We start from the raw sequence: 19,006 nt of genomic DNA on the forward strand, positions 1-19,006 counted from the left end.
GGGAAAAAAGTGCAGCAGGCTGAGCTCGCACTGATGAAACCTTCTCATCTTCAGAGCAGCATCCCCACGTCCCTGTGTGGGTGTGTACCTGTGTTGTGGCACTCTCACCTGGCTCAGAGCTCTCTGATGTCCGGCTGGAGGCTTGAAGTGCATGTTGAGTTTGATTTTGGTGTTTCCCTGAGGTTCTGCTCATGGGAATCCTGCCAGGAACAGCAAGGCTCAAGTCTGTGTTTGTCCCAGGAGAAGGGTTGTGCCATGAGGGACAGGTTCACACAGCCAGATCGTGGCTGCCCCACCCCTGGAAGTGTCCAGGGTCAGCTTGGATGCAGTTTTCAGCAACCTGGTCTAATCTGGTCATTACAATGAGTTTTAAATGTCCCTTCCAACCCAAACCATTCCATGCTGCTTTTGTGGGTGCTCCTAAGTCTGTATCACCCAGGAAACTCTCACCAGAACGTTTGAACAAAACGCCTCAAGGTTCTAAAAAACTGAACCTCACAACCCCCTCCAGTTCCTCCACCCCCTCCACTCTCCCAGGAACAGGTTCTTAGAGGCTGCAGTGGAAAATGTGAGATGCTGGTGCTGAAAGGAGGTGGCACTGCATGAGAGACCTTTCTCCCGGCAATCCGGGAACGGGAATGTGCAGCAGTGCAAGAACCTGATGTGCTGTGATGGGACGAGGATCCTCTGCTCCCAGGGATGGAGCCGAGGGGTGAACCTGCTTCACCTGCTCCACTTTGACGGGGACGTTGGCAGAGCTGTCTCTTGCTTTGGGCTGTGAAGGAGCAGGTGTGAAAGGTGCACTCCCACGTCGAGCTCACACACCATTCCTTTGGAGCTGGCTGGCACGAGATAAATTAGGAAATGCTCGGTGAGCAGACAGCCCCAAAGGGCTTGGCTGCTTCCCTGGATTCAGAATGATTTGAATATACCCCCAGAATTTATCTGTACTGTGCTAAACCCTTCTCTAACGACTGCTTGCATCCCCTCTCCTTTACTTCAGTGCACGGCTTTCAGTTTTTTAGGGTGATTGCCTTTCCTTTGCTTTTAATTCCCCTTCTCAGCTGAAAATACTGGAGCGTGAAACCATCCAGAGTTCTTAGGTCCAGACATCTCTGTTACTGTGATCCAGCTGCATCTGTGAAAACTTGATTCTTAGGAGATTTGTGTGGGTTTTGTGAAATGCATTGAAGCAATTTGTACCTTTTAAAGGGCCACATTTCCATCTTGGTTACGGTTAATCTTTAGTCCAGCATCTTCATCTTTGCCTGCAGCACCTTAATTTTGCTTCTTGATTTAATTTATTTTACCGTCTGCTACCTCCTCCCATTCCCAGCCCCTCTGTCATTCGCCTGATTTATTTTTCTTTGTCTCTTTATCCTCTAGCCCTGTGCTCAGCCATTAAAATGTTCTGATTCAGGTTTCTGAGAAGCAGCATCCCCTGGAGCTGGGGTTCTGGTAGCAGGAGAGCCATCCTTCTTCCCAACCTGGCCCTGGGGCCTCCTGTGCTCTTGGAGACAGGGCTGGGATGTTGGCAGCACTGTTTGTTTGCTCTTTTGGGAAGTGCTGTTTAGAGGCAATCTGCCTGTCTCCATCCCTGGCCTTGCCATGGAAAGCTGGGAAGAGCATCAGGATGGATATTTCAGAGAGGGGGAGGCTGAAAAACAGAGGGCACAAGGGACAGGAGATCTGGACCAGAGCTGGGACTTGCAGGCTCTCTGTTCCCAGCTAGCAACACAATTCCCTCTCCCTCTCTCCTTTCAGTCCCATGTACCAGAGATTTTGGGTTCAAAATCCCCAAGTGGACAATCCCAGTGCCCCTTGCCAAGGTTTGGTGTGAGCAAACACAGGGTGATGGTTGTGGCTGTGTAAATCCTTCTGCCCCCCAAGCTCTGGCTGAGGGCTGGTTTGGGGGCTCTGAGGGATTTTAGGATCTGTTGGGGTCATCCATGGAGTTGGAAGTGCTGAGCAGCGAACAGGACACGTGAGAACAGAGGATGTGAGCAAGACATCTCCTCCCAGGTGTTTGCATTGCTCTCCCAGCCTTTAATCCAAGTGCATTTGTTCATCCTTGAGCAGCCAAAGGGAGCATTTCCAGCTCATTCACTGCTGGCTGCAACGTCCTACATTTCTATTGGCACCTGCTACACTCAGCAAAAACCCTCCCTACCTTGTTTTCCCATCTTTCCCATCTTTCCCATGAGGCCTGAGCGTGGGAGCATGATGTCCAGGTGCAGGAGATGGTGGATCCTGCTAATGCACTCGGTTCCTTGGAGGATTTTCCCTGGAATATTTTCAGTACATGTGACAAAGCTGCTGCTCATCCCTTGGGTGCATTGATTGTTGTTTTCTGTGAAAACAGGAAAATTTCCCAGTTCCTCAGGAGTGCTTATAGGATGACTGGCTGTTATTCAGGGCAGAGAAAGAGGATTGCCTGGACCAGCTACAGGTTAATTCCTGATGTGGAGCCACATCCTTTTTTAAATAGAAAATCAGAGTCCCATCTTTTGGGCCATGATCCAGTTTGATCTTTCCTAGCTGGAGAGGGAATAACTGTAAAACCAGCCCCAAGTCTCTGTAATCTCTTGGTAATTGGGAAATTATATCAGGAAAGCTGATGTGGAAGCTGAGGGAGCGAGCTGAACATCTCTGTGTGCACACAACACATTTGCTCAAGCAGGCAGTTTCAGGAGGGTCCTGCAGGGTGGTACAACAAGAGGACAACAGCCCAGCCCTGGCTCCGGGTCTTGCCCTGCAGGACCTGCCAAAACACTTCCATGCAAGCTCAAGGAGCTTCCCCTGGAGAGGAGCATCCTGCAAGGCCTGGATAAGCAGCTGTGAATGTCACAGGGCGGTGGGAGGGAGGCAGATCCATCACTCACTGCTCTCACCTTGTCCTCTGCTGGAAAGCAGCCCTATATGATGGTGACAGCAGCCATCCTCCTGCTCATCTTCCCATCCCCCTTTTGTCCCACTGATACACTTCCCTCCACTTGCAAAAGTCGGCTTCAGAAAGTCCCAGCCTCTGGTTACAATATTTTCACAGTAGCTCCTGTTTTTTTTTCCTTTTTCCCAAGGTGATCTTGATACCCAATGAGTTTAGGCAAGACAGGGAATTGGTTGAATCAGCAGCACTGGAGGGATTTAAAAGATGTGTAGATGTGGCACTTGGGGACACAGTTTAGTGGTAGGTTTTGCAGTTCTGTGTTATCAGTGGGACTTAAACATCTTTTTTGACCCAAACTGTTCGACGATTCTATCATTTTTATTGTTCTGATACTCTGGTGTAGCAGAAAAGACCCAATGGGCAGCTCTGCCCAAAAATATATCTTATTTATAAAATTTATTTAGAACATTGCACAATTTTATTTTATTTATATATCTTATTTGCAATCTTACTGATAACTCCTAATCTAGGAGTTATGGCCTGGATTTCTTACACTGAAGGGATCCCAGAAATGCTGTAAAGGTGTTTCTGGCTCTGGATAAAATAAGAAATTTAAGAGCAGAGGATAAAGACTTAGATTAATAAATTGTTGATCTGTTGTAGGAATAGACTGAAAAGAGCTTGTAGTGAGGTGGGTGTCAGATATTTCTCCCAAGTAACAAATGACAGAATGAGAAGAAACAGCTTTAAGTTGTACCAGTGGAGATTTAGGTTGGACATTTGGAAAAATTTCTTCATGGAGGGGGTAGTCAAGCATTGGAAAAGGCTGCCCAGGGAAGTGTTGGAGACACCATCCCTGGGAGAGGTCAAAAAATATGTGGATGTGGCACCTGTGGATGTGGTTTAGTAGTGAACATGGTGCTGGTTGCATTTGATGATTTTAAAGATCTTTTCCAACCTTAACAATTCCATGATTTGATGATTCCATGGAAGCAGTCCAAGGTCATCCTTTGCAGCCACTGCCACGAGCTGACCTGATGATAGCATCGTTTGCAGTGTGGCTAAACATGAGAATTATTTTCCTTTTTTTTCTTCTTAAAGCCACGAAGCCTAGGGATTATAGGGAGCTGTCGGCTTTTCTGTTTCTGTTTTGCAGGATTCTGTAGAGGAGCTGGAAAATGTCATCCTTCTAAAGGAAAAAAAAATCCACAAGACAAAAAGACTTTAAATATGCCTTACAGAAAAAAAACCAACCAAAAAACCCAAAAAAACCCTCAAAATGAAAACAAACCAAAAAACCCTCATGATACTTCAAGTTCTGATTAGATGCTGTGGGAGCCACTAGATTTGTAATTATTAAACCACCGCTAGAACTGGGGTAATTCAATGACAGAATGGTTTGGGTTGGAAGGATTCTTAAAGATCACCCAGTTCCAAGCCCCTGCCATGGGACACCTTCCACTATCCCAGGTTACTCCAAGCCCTGTCCAGCCTGGCCTTGGACACTTCCAGAGATGGGTCAGGAAGGAATATTCCCCTGAGTTTTATGACCAGGGTCTTTTGAAGTGGTTTGGAACATTGTGGCACCTCACAGGGATTTCGTTTCTGATTTAGAGGACACAAGGCCAAGTGCCTTTAGGTTTCTCCGTTTCTCCTCTGTCTGGTCCACAGTATCACATTTTCTGTATGAAAATTCTGACGTGTTCAGGATTGTCCAGCGGAATATTGAGTGGGACAGAGGAATCCTTCTGGGGGCTCATCCCAATGAAAAATCTGTCCTTTGACTGCCTTTGGGAAAGAACTTTGGCAGGGGAACGCAGGGAAATTGTCGGAAATTGTCTGTGGGCCCAACGGCAAACTCCACCCCCACCCCCCCCCACCCTTCCTTGTGCACCGAATGACAAAACCACAGAATGGTTTGGGTTGGGAGGGCCCTTAAAGATCACCCAGTTCCATCAGGGCCCTTAAAGATCACCCAGTTCCACCAGGGCCCTTAAAGATCACCCAGTTCCACCAGGGACACCTTCCCCTAAACCAAGTTGCTCCAATGCCCATCCAACACAACCTTGATGGAGGCAGATCCTTGGACACCAAGCCATGGTACAAGCTTCTCCTGCAGGAGATGATTCCTGCATTTCAGGCCTTCTTCTGGAGCAGAGGAGCAGGGTTGCAAAGAGGGAAAGTGTTCATTAATTCTCCACCACAAGCTCTGGATTTGATAGGCAGAATCCAGACCCCAGAGGCCGGTGATGGTGGGAAGTGCTGAGCTCCCTCTCCAGTGGGATGGCCGGGGCCCTGAGATGAGAATCATTAGAGCTCAGTGTCAGCTGCACTTCTGGTGCCTGAAAAGATTATCTCCAGATAATCTTCAGGGTATTTAACCAGCCATATGCTTTATTTCAATGGTAATATCTATTTCTTTATGCGTTTGAACATTGTTTATGTTAATTAAGGCTTCAGACTGGAGGCTGCATATGGGCTGTTTCTTCTTTCTCTTGCTTTTTTTTTTTTTTTTTCATTTTTTCTGGGCCTAATTTGCAGATAGAAAGTAACCTTGTCCCCTGAAAATGCTGCAATTCAGTTTGCTGTGCTCATGAATTCACAGCTGGGCAAAGGGCTTGCTTGTCACCTCCTTATATCTTTTCCTGTCCCTCTCTCCCACACACATAAAAAGGAAATCCCAAATATTCCTAATTTCCCATAGGTCACAAATCTTTTCTTAAATCACTGTTATCTTAATTCTGCTTCTGTCAGTTTTGAAGGAAATCACCCCAAACCACCTTGAATTAAGGGGTCTGAAAAATAAAATCAAATTAATAATCCTGCTCTGGTTTAATATTCCTTGTGCCAAGCAACTGGATCAAGAGTATGTTTTTTCTTCCTTTTCCACATTTTCCGTTTTCATTGTTTTTTGTTGGGTTTTTTTTGTTTTTTTCTAAAGAGCTAATTTAATAATAGCTTCTGCTCTGATTATTGATCCTTTCAGACTCACAGAATATTGTTCTGTTCAGTGCCAGGCCTGTGCTCCTGGGGTAGAGGTGAGAAAAAGGGCATCAGTGCCGAGCAAAACTTGTAAGGAAACTGGGTAATCGGAGTAGTTTAGCAGCAAGTTTTGCAGTGGTTTTGCGCTGTTTTGGGTTTTTTTTTAATTTCTTTAAAAAAAACCCAGGAAACTCAGCTAAGGGATGTGTGGACATATTTATTGACTGTTTATTCCAAATATCAGAGCTCTGTTAGTGCCCTCTTCCAGGTCTGTATCCATTTGTATCTTCTCTGCGTGTCTCAGTTTGCTTCTCATAGAATGTGTTGGGTTGGAAGGGACCTTCAAATCATCTCATTTCATGGACAGAGACACATTCCCCTATCCCAGGTGCTCCAAGCCCTGTCCAGCCTGGCCTTGGACAGTTCCAGGGGTGGGACAGATGCATCTTCTCTGGAAAACCTGTGCCAGGGCCTCACCACCCTCACAGGGAAGAATTTCTTCCTTATATTTAGTCTGAAATTCTCATCTTTCAGTTTTAAATCATTCCCATGGCCCTGTCACTCCATTTCCTTGTCCAAAGTCCCTCTCCAGCTCTCCTGGAGCCCCTGGAAGGGGCTCTGAGCTCTCCCTGGAGCCTTCTCCAGGCTGGACAATCCCAGCTCTCCCAGCCTGGCTCCAGAGCAGAGGGGCTCCATCCCCTGGAGCATCTCCAAAGCCTCATCTGGATTTATTCCAACAGGTCCACGTCTTTCCTGCCCTGAGGATCCCAGAACTGAATTCAGCACTCCAGGCTGGGTCTCACCAGAGTGGAGGGGGCTCTCCCTTGACCTCCCCACACCGTGGGGATCCAGCCCAGGAGCCCAGGACACATTTGGCTTTTTTGGCTTTGATCTAAACAAGGCTGATGATGCTTGATTTCCCTAAATGACTGTAGGGAAATTGCTGGGCCATCCTTTATTTCATTGGAACTTCAGATTTCATTTTGAGCTACATGGATTTACCAAACTTGTGCTACATTTCAAATTCAGAGGCTCAGAAGTGGAGGATTTTTCCAGGAGGTTTGGTTTTGCTCCAATAAGCCCACACCGCCTTGCTGGATGTGTGAGATGTCTCTCAGGATTTTCAGCAGCATAACTGAGAGCTCAGCCTGTCTTTGAACCAGTGGATTGATCACAGAAAGGGAAAATTATCTCTTGGATAACAGAATGACCCCTGTGAAAGAGTTTTGCTGGTTTTATTTAGTTCTTAGGAAGGTCTCAACTAAGCAAAGCGCGATCACTGCTTTGGTACTGAGGGTGTCCAAAACATTCCAAGCAGCTGCAGTGTTAAAGATTGATTTAAACCCTTATTTAGCTTAGTGTTTAATGAATTTCAGCATTTACCTCTCTGGCATGAGATCCTTTGTAACTGCTTCAGCAGCCAATCAAAGATTTATTTTATTTTATTTTATTTTTAATCAGCCTATTTTTTTTTTTTTTCCTGAAGCTTCAAACCTTTTCATGTCCCTTTCTCTTAGGAATCATCCACTCTTTAATTCAGCCCCGAGGTCCTGCACAAACAGTGACTCTGACACACTTTTTGCAGAAATATGATTGCAGGGTTGGTTTTTTTTTGTGTCCCGGGCTATTGTGCAGAGCCAAAGTGTCTGAAAGGTGCTTTGGGGCAGCCTTTGGCTGGAAATGAAAATTGCTTTTGGGAATCCCACAAAAAGGATTAACTTTGACTTCATCTCTGGTTTGTTCTCCAAATTAATAATCAATCTGCCAGTGGGACCCGTGCCAAGCACTCGCCTGGAGTTGGAGAAGGGGGAATGGCCCATGTGAAACAAGAACAGTCAGAGAACCACGGAGTTCTTTGGGTTGAAAAAAACATCTGGATATTCCTTCTATTTCTCACATCTCAAAAATCTACCCCAATTTTACAAACTCTCCCTGCTCTGTGACTCTTCCCACAACAAAAGCTCTCCAGTTGTGCAAATTCCTGCTCAGAGCAGCATTTCTGTTTGAGAAAGTCCTTAAGCATGTGCTTAGCTCCTGTTTAAATCTACAAGACAGTGCTTAATTGCTTTTCCCCATCAAGTGCTCAAACAATGTTCAGAGTCATGTTGTAACATATGGTGGGACATTTTCCTGCGCAGCATCATTGGAATTACACCGGAGATAAATCTGACCACGGATGTGAGAGACAGAACCAACTTGTCAGGTTCCCTGCTCACCCTCCCAATACGACATTTTTTACGCCAGTCTGGTTCGGGGATTTCTACAATTCCTTTTTGACTGGGTTGTAATCACTCTGACTACACTCTGCTCTAATATTCTACCCACGTTTTCCCTTTAGTAGAGTTTCCTCTTTCTTGCCTCCACTCTGGAGACCGCCTGAAAATAATTCTGCTCCCTTATTAGCGTACCTGGATTCAATATTTGTGAAGAAGTCAAATTCTGCTCTTTTTCTTTGCCTCTGAGCTTTGAGCACGGATTTCCCAGCACAAACCCAGTGTAATTTTTTGGTAGAATCAAAGGCTTTTCAACTGCTTTACAAATGAAACCTGAACCCACAGGCAGGCACACACGAACACACAAATATTCCTCCCCTTATGGACCCGTTCATTAATAGCCCATTGTCTTCCAGAGCTTTTCATCAGTCCCAGGGTGAATGAATTTTGTATTCAAATGTGAAACATGCCCTTTCTCAATCTATCTGCTTTGTAACTTGAACTCCTGCCAGTGAAATAATCTTTATATGGCAAAATCCAGTGATTGAATTTTGAAATTTGGGTTAAGGATTTCAAGTCTGCACTGAACTAGGAGGTTTTTGGTAACACTTGATGGTTGGATCGAGCACTGTCTGGGCAGGTATCTGCAACCAGCAAGACCCAAACTCCTTCAGATGTGTTCCCCTGGACCTTGGAGAAATCCCACTAGATCCCTCTTAGTGGCACTGAAGCAGGTGATGCTGGACAGGCTCAAACAGTCACAAACCATGAATGGGACAACCCAAAATCACAAGGAATTATTGTGAGACCTCACCTGGAGCAACAAATCCAGCTCTGGGACTTCCAGCATCAGAAGGACGTGGAGCTGCTGGATGAGTCCAGAAAAGACCCCGGAGATGCTCCAAGGGCTGGCTCTGGAGCCAGGCTGGGAGAGTTGGGGTGTTCACCTGGAGAAGAGAAGGCTCCAGGGAGACCTCAGAGCCTCTTCCAGAGCCTGAAGGGGCTCCAGGAGAGCTGGAGAGGGACTTTGGACAAGGGACAGGACAAGGAGGAATGAAACTAAAAGAGGGGAGTTTCTGACCAGATACAAGGAAGAAATTCACCCCTGTGAGGGTGGTGAGGCCCTGGCACAGGTTGCCCAGAGAAGCTGTGGCTGCCTCATCCCTGGAATTGTCCAAAGCCAGGTTGGACAGGGCTTGGAGCACTCTGGGATGGTGGAAGGAGGATGGAATGAGGTGATCTTTAAGATCCCTTCCAACCCAAACCATCCCAGGATTCTTCATCCACACTGGGAATCAGTGAGAAGAGGTTGGTGGCTCTTCTGCCACATCCTCAACCTCCAAATTTGTTTTCCCAACCCATCTCCAAGCTCCATCCCCAAAGGGTGCAGAGGTGTTTGTATCCAAAGGATTGCAGGGCAATGAGAAGAGGTAATTAGGGAGATTTGCAACGAGGAAGGAAAGGATGAAAGAAAAGTTATTCTTCTGAGGAGATTAAAACCAGAGGAATGGACATGCTCTTTGGAGCATTTGAGTGGTTTAATGACTGGTAATGACTAATTAATTAATAATCACTGCTAGTAATGAGGGCCAGATTTTCATTTTCCATTAAATGGTGTAGCTGGACTTATTCTGAGGTGATTTACACCAAGTTCCTGACTCAGCTCATCCACATCACCCATCCTTTATGTGACTTACAGCAGCTTTTAAAGCAAGAACTGGATGGCTTTGATCCAATTGCTTTCTTTGAGTCCAGCAGGATAAATAAGCAGGCACCAGACCAGGCCTTTGAAGAGCAAAAGGTGGTTATTTTAATTTTTAATTTTTTTCTTGCCTCAGTATCGCTGTGCACTTTCTGTGTGCATCTAGAAATGTATTTCAGGCTGTGCCAAGTGTGGCTTTGGCCCTGGATAGATTTTATCCTGATATTGCATTCAGTGCTGTTCTGTCAGCTTTTCTGCCATGGGAGTGTGAGACCAGGCACAGCATCTGGGGAGTGCTATTTGTTTTCTGACACTTTCCCTGGGGTTTCCTGTTCCTGTTGGTTTTCTGATTTATTTTCCCTTTTTTTTCTTTTTTTTATCCCCTTTTGGATGAGGTTACTTTTGTTGATGTATGGCCCAGATCTGTCCTAGTCTACTTTGAAAGCTGGTAAATGAGTAAAGCTGGACTTTGGGATTGGAAGTGAAGTGAGGGCAAATGTATTCCCACATCTGAAGAGAGTTCAGGTTCCTTGGGGCAGAGGGTGTCTGTATGTGGCGATGTGCACAGATTTGATGCTCTAAAAATGGGAGATTTAAGCATTTCTGTTTGTTGGGAAAGGCTGCTTAAACAGAAAAAAAAACCTGAGGATAGAGTTGAGGATGAAAGGACAGGCTGGAAGCCCTGGGGTTGTTTAGCCTGGAGAAGGGAAGGCTCCAGGGAGAGCTCAGAGCCCCTTCCAGTGCCTAAAGGGGCTCCAGGAGAGCTGGAGAGGGACTTGGGACAAGGGATGGAGGGACAGGACACAGGGAATGGCTTTAAACTGCCAGAGAGCAGAGTAAGATGGGATATTGGGAAGAAATTCTTCCCTGTGAGAGCAGAGAGGTGCTGACACAAGTTTTCCAGAGAAATTGTGGGTGCTCCACCCATGGAAGTGTCCAAGGCCAGGCTGGATGGGATACTGAGCAGTCTGGTGTAGTTGAAAGTGTCCCTGCCCATGGCAGGAGGTTGGAAAAAGGTGATCTTTAAGGTCCCTTCCAAAACTATTCTGTATAAGAATAGTATAATTCTATACATAGGAGCCTTTTAAAAGCAGTTTTTTAGATACCCATAAATGAGAAAGATAAACAGAACACTAAAAAACCTTTAGCTAACAAAAAATCCCTACCACAAGCCAAATGTACCAATATCTACAGAAAAAGCCCCACAACAGTCTGTTACAGAGGGAAAGTAAAAGCTGTTGTGGAAATCTGGAAAAAGGATAAATTGACAGCAAGCAATGCAAATTAAAAGCTTGAAAAACACAAGAGGGAAAAAAGAAAATAGGGAAAGTGTAGGAATTTTATTCTTCAGAACAGCAAAGATGAATAAAAAGCAAAATTTAGATTCTACTAAACCCATAATAAATCCTGATGGCATTGGTTTGTTACTAGCTCAAAATGACAGATTTATTTATAATAATTCAGGAATTTCAATAAACGCCTGTATTCTGTAATTGGAAGAGAGCCTGGTTCCTTAATCCACATCCCAGCCTAATGAAATACTTTTCATTACACCAGCAGCTGGAAAACCTGCTATACATCATCCAGCAAAGTGAGATGTGTGCAGGAGTAACAAGACAGAGCAATTTGGGACGCAAGGATTTTAAAAGAGCGGGTTAAGACTAATTTGGGATCATTGCTCTTTAGGAAAAGGAAGGTGGAAGAGTTCCCCAAATCTGGAGAGGGGAGCATGTGTGTGTAAGCACAGCAGCCTCACATCTGCCGTAGGCACAATATCCATCTGAAACGGGATCCAAATATTTAGGGATTGTGGGTAATATTATGATTATAATTGAATAATAGCATGCTCATTAAAACAGAGGCATTAATAGCAATCAACTTATGGAAAATAGATTTTGTCAAGCTAAATTAATACTTTCTAGGAGAATACAGAACTGGTTGTTGGGAGTCTGGGAATTTGTCATTATTTGTACACATCATAAATAAGGCATTTTTCTCGGTGACAGTGGATAAACAGAACAACTCAATAATGCAGATCTTGGAAATACGAGCAGGACACAGAGGGGAGGATACAGAACTCAGATTTCCCATGAGATTGGCCTTGCATCTCCTGGTCCCTTCCAAGAAGGGTGCTGGGGAATGTCAGAAGGTGCATGAAAGAGAGCAAAGAGCAATGCCAGGGTCTGAAAGTCTCCAAGAGATGATGTGAAAATCATGTGAAGAGCTGCTGATCCAGAGAAGACAGATTTATGTCCCGTGAGATGGATGGATGGATGGATGGATGGATGGATGGATGGATGGATGGATGGATGGAGAACCACAGGATCACAGAATGGTTTGGGTTGGAAGAGACCTTAAAGATTATTTAGTTCCAGCCCCCTGCCATGGGCAGGGACACCTTCCACTAGACCAGGTTGTGCCAAGCCCCATCCAGCCTGGCCTTGGACATTTCCAGGGATGGAACATTCAGACATTTAATAGGGTCCAGACATTGAGAAAGCTCTGGGTGAGGTTCTGTGTATTGCCTACAACTTCGACAGTAAAAATTAATTTGGGTTTTTTTTATGATTTTACTTTTTTTTAAAACTATGAACAGTTCTCTAACCCAAGCCAGAATAATTGAGGGAGGCTCAGTGTCACATGTTGAACAGGATTTGAGCAGATAATGACAGCAGGATGTGCTGGTGCTCTGTCACCCAGGCCACGGGGGCACAGGGAGGTGGAGGGAGGCTCGGAATCGTTGTGTGAAGAGCAGGTCAGAGCCTGCACCGAGTGGAGACCTGCAAAGAACTTGTCTGTGACTCAGGGCAGGTCTCTGGAGCCAGCAGCACAGAGCTGTCCAGGCCATCTGTGATGCTCCCAAGGCTGCTGAGCAGCTTGGCTCCATCTGGAGCTGCCGTGGGCTCGCTGCTGGCGTTGCTGCCGAGGTCCCCTCCTCTGAGGATGGTCAGCTGTGGAGATGGGACATCTTTCCCCATGTCCCTTCAGTGAAGGCAGATGGCCCTTTTGCTCTGCCTTCACATCCTGTCTCAGGAGCCCAAGATATGCACAGAGCTGCTGACCTTCTCCCCATCTAATGAATTTCTGCATTTGCCCTTTGCATCTGCACTCCCTGTGTGGCCACATCCCAGGAGATGGGACAGAACAAGACACAGAAGCAATGGGTGGGAAATGACTGCAGTTTTTGGGTCCCCACTGTCCCAGCACATGAGGCAGAACAGGAGATTCCCCTTTTCCCTGGCTTAGCCCCTTGTGCTCACACAGCGATGGGGCTGCAATCATTTTTCCTGATGAAACCACCCCACCTGTGGGATGAAGACCATGGAGACCTCCCTGTCTATGGCCCCTTCCCCATTCTGCTGCTTCTCCCCAGCCTGAAAAGATGCCAGGAGAAGGCTGGGACCTGTCCCTTTGATGTCCTCGGGTCCCCCTGGCCATGAGGAAGGAACATCCCTGCCATGCCCAGAGCTCTGGGAATGTGGGGAAGGGTTGAGGAGGCTCCTGGCCCGGCCTTTGGAGAAGGAACAGGGGAGGGGAGAAGCTGTGAGTTGGGGGTGGTCTAGACACATCTATATGGGGTGTGGAGCAGGGCTTGGGGGTGTATGGGGTGAGAGATGGGGCTGTGGGGGGAATGAGGTGTATTTTAGGTCTGTAGTGTTGTATCCATAAATGGGACATGTGGGACAGGGCAATAGGGATGGGGAGGCGTGTCCAGGTCGTGTAGGGACAGGGATATAGGATTACTTACCCATGTGTCCCACATGGGGATCACTATGGTGGGTGTCACAGGGCTATAGGGCCGTGTTTGGGTGGGAAGTTGTGCATAGGTGTATGGGATAAACGGGGCAGAGCTATGGGGTTAAGGGGGTGCCAAGCTATAGGCTTAAGGAAATGTATGTGGGATACGTGGAACTGGGCAGAGGGCTAAGAAAGTGTATATGGGATAAGTGGGAAAGGGCTATAGGGTTAAGAAGGTGCATATGGGATATGTTGGGGCAGGGCTGTAGGGTTAAGGTGCACATGGGATAAGTAGGACAGGGTTATAGGGGCAAAAGGGTGTATATGGGACATGTGGCACAGGGCTAGAGGGTTAGGGAGGTGTGTGTGGGATACGTGGGAAGGAGCTATAGGGTCAGGAAGGTGTATGTGGGATATGTGGGGCAGGGATATAGGGTTATGCATAGGGATATGGGGTGGCTGTGTGGGATGAGGCTGTGCAGTTACTCCTGCACACGTGGGACTGGAGGGCTTTAGGTTTAGGGGGGGTGTATATGGGATATGTTTGGGGCAGGGCTATGGGGTTACGGAGATGTGTATGGCGATCGTGAGACCGGGCAGCCCGGGGGTTCACATGTGTGTGTGGGGTGATGGAAGGGTCACAGCGGGGCGGGGGGACCCGGGGACGGACCAGCACCAGCACCAGGATGGAGACGCAGGTCCGGCTCGGGGTTGGTGGGATGGGGGCGGCGGGGGGCGCGGTGCCCGCTCCCCGCCCGCCCTGACGGCCGCTCTCCCTCTCTCCCCGCTCCGCCGCCCCGTCCCTCCCTCCCTGCTCTCCTCCCTCCAGCAGAGCCTCCGCCTCCGCCTCTCCGCCCGGCGCCTGGTCCTGGCGCGGCTGCCGAACGGTCCCGCTCGACGCCTCCCGGACCAAGTGCCTGTGTGACCGGCTCTCCGCCTTCGCCATCTTAGCCCAGCTCAGCCCCGACATGGTGAGTCCCGCCGGCGGCAGCGCGGAGGGAGGAGCGGAGGGCCCGGGGAGGCGTGGGGACACGCGGGGGACAGGGCGGAATAAAGCGGGCGGGAAGGGGACGCGCCCGGGATGCAGCGGAGCATCCCCGGCGCTCGGCTCTCGGGTACCGCGGCGGGGACAGCCCCGAGCGCTGCTGCCACTGCTGCTGCTGCTGCTGCTGCTGCAGTCCGGTGTCACCGGGACCGTGGCGACACAGCGTGAGGCTTTGCATAACCCTCCCCCTTCCTTCCCCGCCGTCCTTCGTCTCCCCTTCCCCCCGACCCTGGCCGCAGCTTTGGGGACGCGCACGCAGGGACATCGCGGGTGCTGCCGCGCTGCTCCCCGCGTCCTCGCCATCCACCCTGCCATCCCTGCGCTGTGCCCCGGGATGTGAATCCCGCTAAACGTGGGCAGCCACCGGCCCCCGCAGGCGTGTTCGCTCCCGTGGGCTCCCCACGCACGGAATCTTCGCACGTGGCTCATTTTGGGGGGGCGGAATCGCCCCGCTCCGCCTCCCTCCCCGCCTGTCTCCATCCCCGCCTCGGCGTCCTTCCCGCTACCCCAGGCAGTTTTGGGGTGTGTGTGTGTGGAGGGTTCCCACTCCGGAACCGGGGAGCGCGGGGGGGAGGAGTTGTGAAGTTTTGGCCGCTTGTCGGGGACACGAAGTCGGTGCCGCGTCTCGGACGGAACCTCCGGAAAAAAAGTGCGAGATTCCTAGAAATTGTCGCTGGCCGGCTGCACCCTGAGTCAGAGCACAGGGAGGGTGCCGGGGCACGAAAGACTGCACTGGGGTCGTCAAAAGACGCTTCACAGGCTCCTCTCTTCCAGCTTGTGCTTTTGAAATAGTTTTTCTTTTCTTTCTTTTCTTCTTCTTTTTTTTTTTCTTTTTTTTTTTTTTTTTTTTAAGTAGTTCATCCCTGTTTGGGCAGTTTCCGGGTTCACAGAGCAAAGCCACCCTCCTCCTCCACCTAAAGCTTCTCCATCTGCCTGGGCACTGGGAGTGACTGGGCCCTTGCAATTATTTACTAATTATGGCTTGCTTGTTAAATGCTGGCTTAATTCGGCAAAAGGGGAGGGGAAAGGAAGAAAGGAAGGGTGAGCGTGGTAAAGGGAGAGGGGGGATCACATTTTCCAAGATGAAGGTTTGGTTTATTATTAGAAACACTAATGTATTTGGTCCACTAGTTACCATGGAAACAACATCTGCACTGAAGTGGTTTTAAAGACACAGTGTTGGTTGTGTTTGCCCGGGCCACGAGCAGGCCCAGCCACCACAGGGCTGAGAAATGGGCTCTGGGGTGTTGGGCAGAGCAGCTTTTGGGGTCCTCTGGGCAGAGGCACCAATGCTGTGGTCTCAGGTAGAGATACCCTGGTTGAAGGATGCTCAGAGGTAGGATTGGGAGTGTGTTCCCACTTGGATGGGCTCTGGAAGCAGCTGGCTGCCTCAATCCTGCTGTCCTCGCACCCATCTTCTTCCGTGGGTTGTTGTTTCCTTGTCCTCCCACCATAAATCAGGTGGATAGGGAGGCAGCTGCTGGGCTGGGCTCTCCAGGAGTGTTTCCAACCTTTTTGAGGTGGACAGGGTGATCTCAGGTGAGCCAGGTGGGATTTATCACCTGCCCTGGGAGCTGGCAGGGCTGTGTCCTGCCAGCAGCAGGGCTTCACCCTTCACCCCAAGCTCCAGAAGCTTTAGTCTGGCTCCAGAGGTTGTGATCGATGAGTGAGCCTTGCCCTGCATGGGAAGGACTCCGAGATATCCTGACAAAGTTTTGGGAGGTTGCATGGCTGGGGAAAATAAGTTGGGATTTCTGCTGCAGGGAAGCTGCTAAGGCAAAGCTTTGGTATTATTTAATAAAATAGCCTGGGGAAAAAATGGTTAATTTGATGTGGCCAGATGCTGCTGCTCCCTCAGCTGCAGGTGTTTGGGTGCTATCTGGATAACACAGGGTGGTCTCATCCCTTTATCACCCCTGCAAGGATTTCTGCATTTGAGAGTGGGCTTGGCTGTAGGAGGATACAGCTTCCTTCCCCCAGGCATGTTTTATTATATCTGCAATGAAACTCGCAGCTGCTCCTTTGGGGTTTAGGCCTAAAATTGCTTCTTTTGCCCTCTTTCCGACTCCTCTGGCTGCTGGTTGGGTTATGTTTTCCCAGCTCATTTTTTCCCAGCCTCAGGTCCACTCATGAGCATCAGGATGAGTCCTTTGGCTGTGTTAGGGGGAGAACTGGGGCTTGGATATCTCCTGAGTCCCCCAGCTAAGCCAGCCCAAGGGTTTGATGGTGATGGGGAGCACCAGCCAGGCTGAGCCAGCTGGGACCCATCTCCCGCCTGTGAGCTTGCAGGACTGTGCTCATCCAGCTCCTCATTCCCTCGTTTTCCTCCCCAAATCTCATTCTGAACAAGCCCACATTGCCTCCTGTCCCCAGAGGTGGCATCTCGTCATCGTTGGTGTCTGCGGTGGTGACATTTATGGTGCAGTTTTTCATGTGCCTTTGGAGCTCTCAGGACAAGAAGCTCCGTCCGCCTGTGTCATTAATATTATTTATTGCTATAAATCTCCCTTCTGGAGCCTTTGGCCCTGGCAGCTTGAAATATTTGTAACCCTGGTATGGGCACAGCTCCTTTGCAGTGAAAAAAGGCTCTGAAAGGTTTTTGGGACGACTGTTGCTGCTGATTCAGACTGGCCAAGGACAGTTTGCCTGGGCTGGGACCTGAGAGCTGCTCGTGTAGGGAGGAAAGGGAGCAGTTTCCCTTGATTTCAGTGAAGCTGGAGGCTGAAAGTGCCGTGTTTTGAATCAGTTTGGGAGACAGACATCCCTAAACTGTGATGGAGCTGTTCGGATCCAGCTCAAAAGCTGGAGTTCAGATTTGTTTGATTTCCCCTGCTACTTCCACTCGACAGAGGCAGCCTCATGCCCTGCTTTGGCACAACTGCTGTTTGAGCATCATGAAAGATTAAAACCTCTTAAATTAAGGAACACAGACAAGCATTTTGGGACTGTCTTTTTGTTTTAGCTTTATACCCTGCCTGTCTTGCAAGGGCAATGCCTTTGGTGCTACACCTGCACAGTAGCAGTGCTAACAGAGAATGAGGGCGAAAGGAAACCTCAGAGCTGCATGTGAGGCTTGGGGTGGTGGTTTTTTTCAGTATATTTCAGCAATTTTTGGAGGTGGGAAGGAGGTAGAGCAGGAGCCTGAGGATGAGCAGCGAAGCCTTTCACTCTTTTGTTGTCTCATTTGAGTTTGGCTCGTGTTGTCTCTGCTGCCTTCCACTTTGTGCTTGGCCTTTATAAAGTCAGCCAAGCTTTAAGGCTTGGTTAAGGATAGCTTGGATGGTGTGGATTGGTCTGGTGGAAGGTGTCTCTGTCCATGGCACAGTGTGGAAATTGGATAATTTTTAAGGTCCCTTCCAACCCAAACTGGTGGTTCTGTGATTTCTGCAGCCCTTAGGGCTGGAGTAAAATTTTTAAGTTCATTTCTGTTGTCTCTCTGCAGAAAACTGATCAGACAGAGGCATCTGAGCTGTCCTCTCGTTTCTAGGCTTGATGAAGATGTGGAGCTGGTGGCAAGAACTTGTAGGGGTGCTGAGTTTATTACGTCTGGACTGAATTTTTGGGACATCTCACCTCCGTGTCGGTGTTTTCTGACAGGCAAAACCAGCAGCTGTGGAGTTTTGTGGGGTTTATTTTAGAGTGCTGGCCAGGCAGCTGAGCATCCACAGTGAGCAGACCTGTGAGAGGAGAGGAAGCGGCTTCAAGTTGTGCCAGAGGGGGTTTAGATTGGATATTAGGAAAAGATTTATTCATGGAAAAGGTTGTCATGCACTGGAACAGGCTGCCCAAGGAAGTGGTGGAGTCACCATCCCTGGAAGCGTTCAAGAAATGTGTGGATGTGGCATTTGGGTGCTGGGTTGATGGCTGCACTTGATGATCTCAGAGATATTTTCCAACCTTAATGATTCCAGGATTTTTATCCCAGGATGTTGCAAGAGGCTTTGTTCAGTGTTATCTCCAGTTTGCAAGAAGGAGAAGCACCTTTCCTGGTGTGCTTCCTACCCATGGGGATAAAGTTCCTCTCTCAACTCACATTTCTTTCTTTGTCCCTCAAAACCTCCCATTTTGGGATGGAAGGGACCTTCAAAAATCTGGTGTCCCGAGGATCTTCCCCCTGAAAAGATTGTCCTGTGCTACAGGAGCTCTCTGTACTTCATGGACAGTGCACACACACAAGGTGGGTTATTTTAAGCTCCTAAAATTCTGTAGGGCCTCTCTTGCACAGGGAAAAGATCCAGGTTTCCCAGCTGAAAAAAACAAAAAAAACCCAAAAAAAAAAAACAAACAAACAAAAAAAAAGTTGGTGTTATGAATCAAATATTTTGTAAGGGAGTAGCAATTCTGACAACATGTTGATGGAAAATTTAGAAATTGGAAATTAAGATAACACTGGAGAACTTCATTTGGAGGTGAACATTTTAGCATTTATATCCTTCCAT

The 19,006-nt window shown here is 48.3% G+C and overlaps 1 protein-coding gene across 1 annotated transcript in view; it reads left to right on the forward strand.

Annotated features, from left to right (window-relative positions):
• ADGRB1 (adhesion G protein-coupled receptor B1) overlaps window positions 1-19,006 on the forward strand; it is a 117,511-nt gene that overhangs the window by 16,591 nt on the left and 81,914 nt on the right. The window contains exon 2 of the mRNA XM_058831879.1: window positions 14,352-14,493. Coding sequence (XP_058687862.1) covers window positions 14,491-14,493 — 3 coding nt within the window. The 5' untranslated portion in view covers window positions 14,352-14,490. The remainder of the gene's footprint in view (window positions 1-14,351; window positions 14,494-19,006) is intronic.

This window comes from Poecile atricapillus, chromosome 2 (assembly GCF_030490865.1).
Source record: "Poecile atricapillus isolate bPoeAtr1 chromosome 2, bPoeAtr1.hap1, whole genome shotgun sequence".
Classification (NCBI taxonomy): Eukaryota; Metazoa; Chordata; class Aves; order Passeriformes; family Paridae; genus Poecile; species Poecile atricapillus.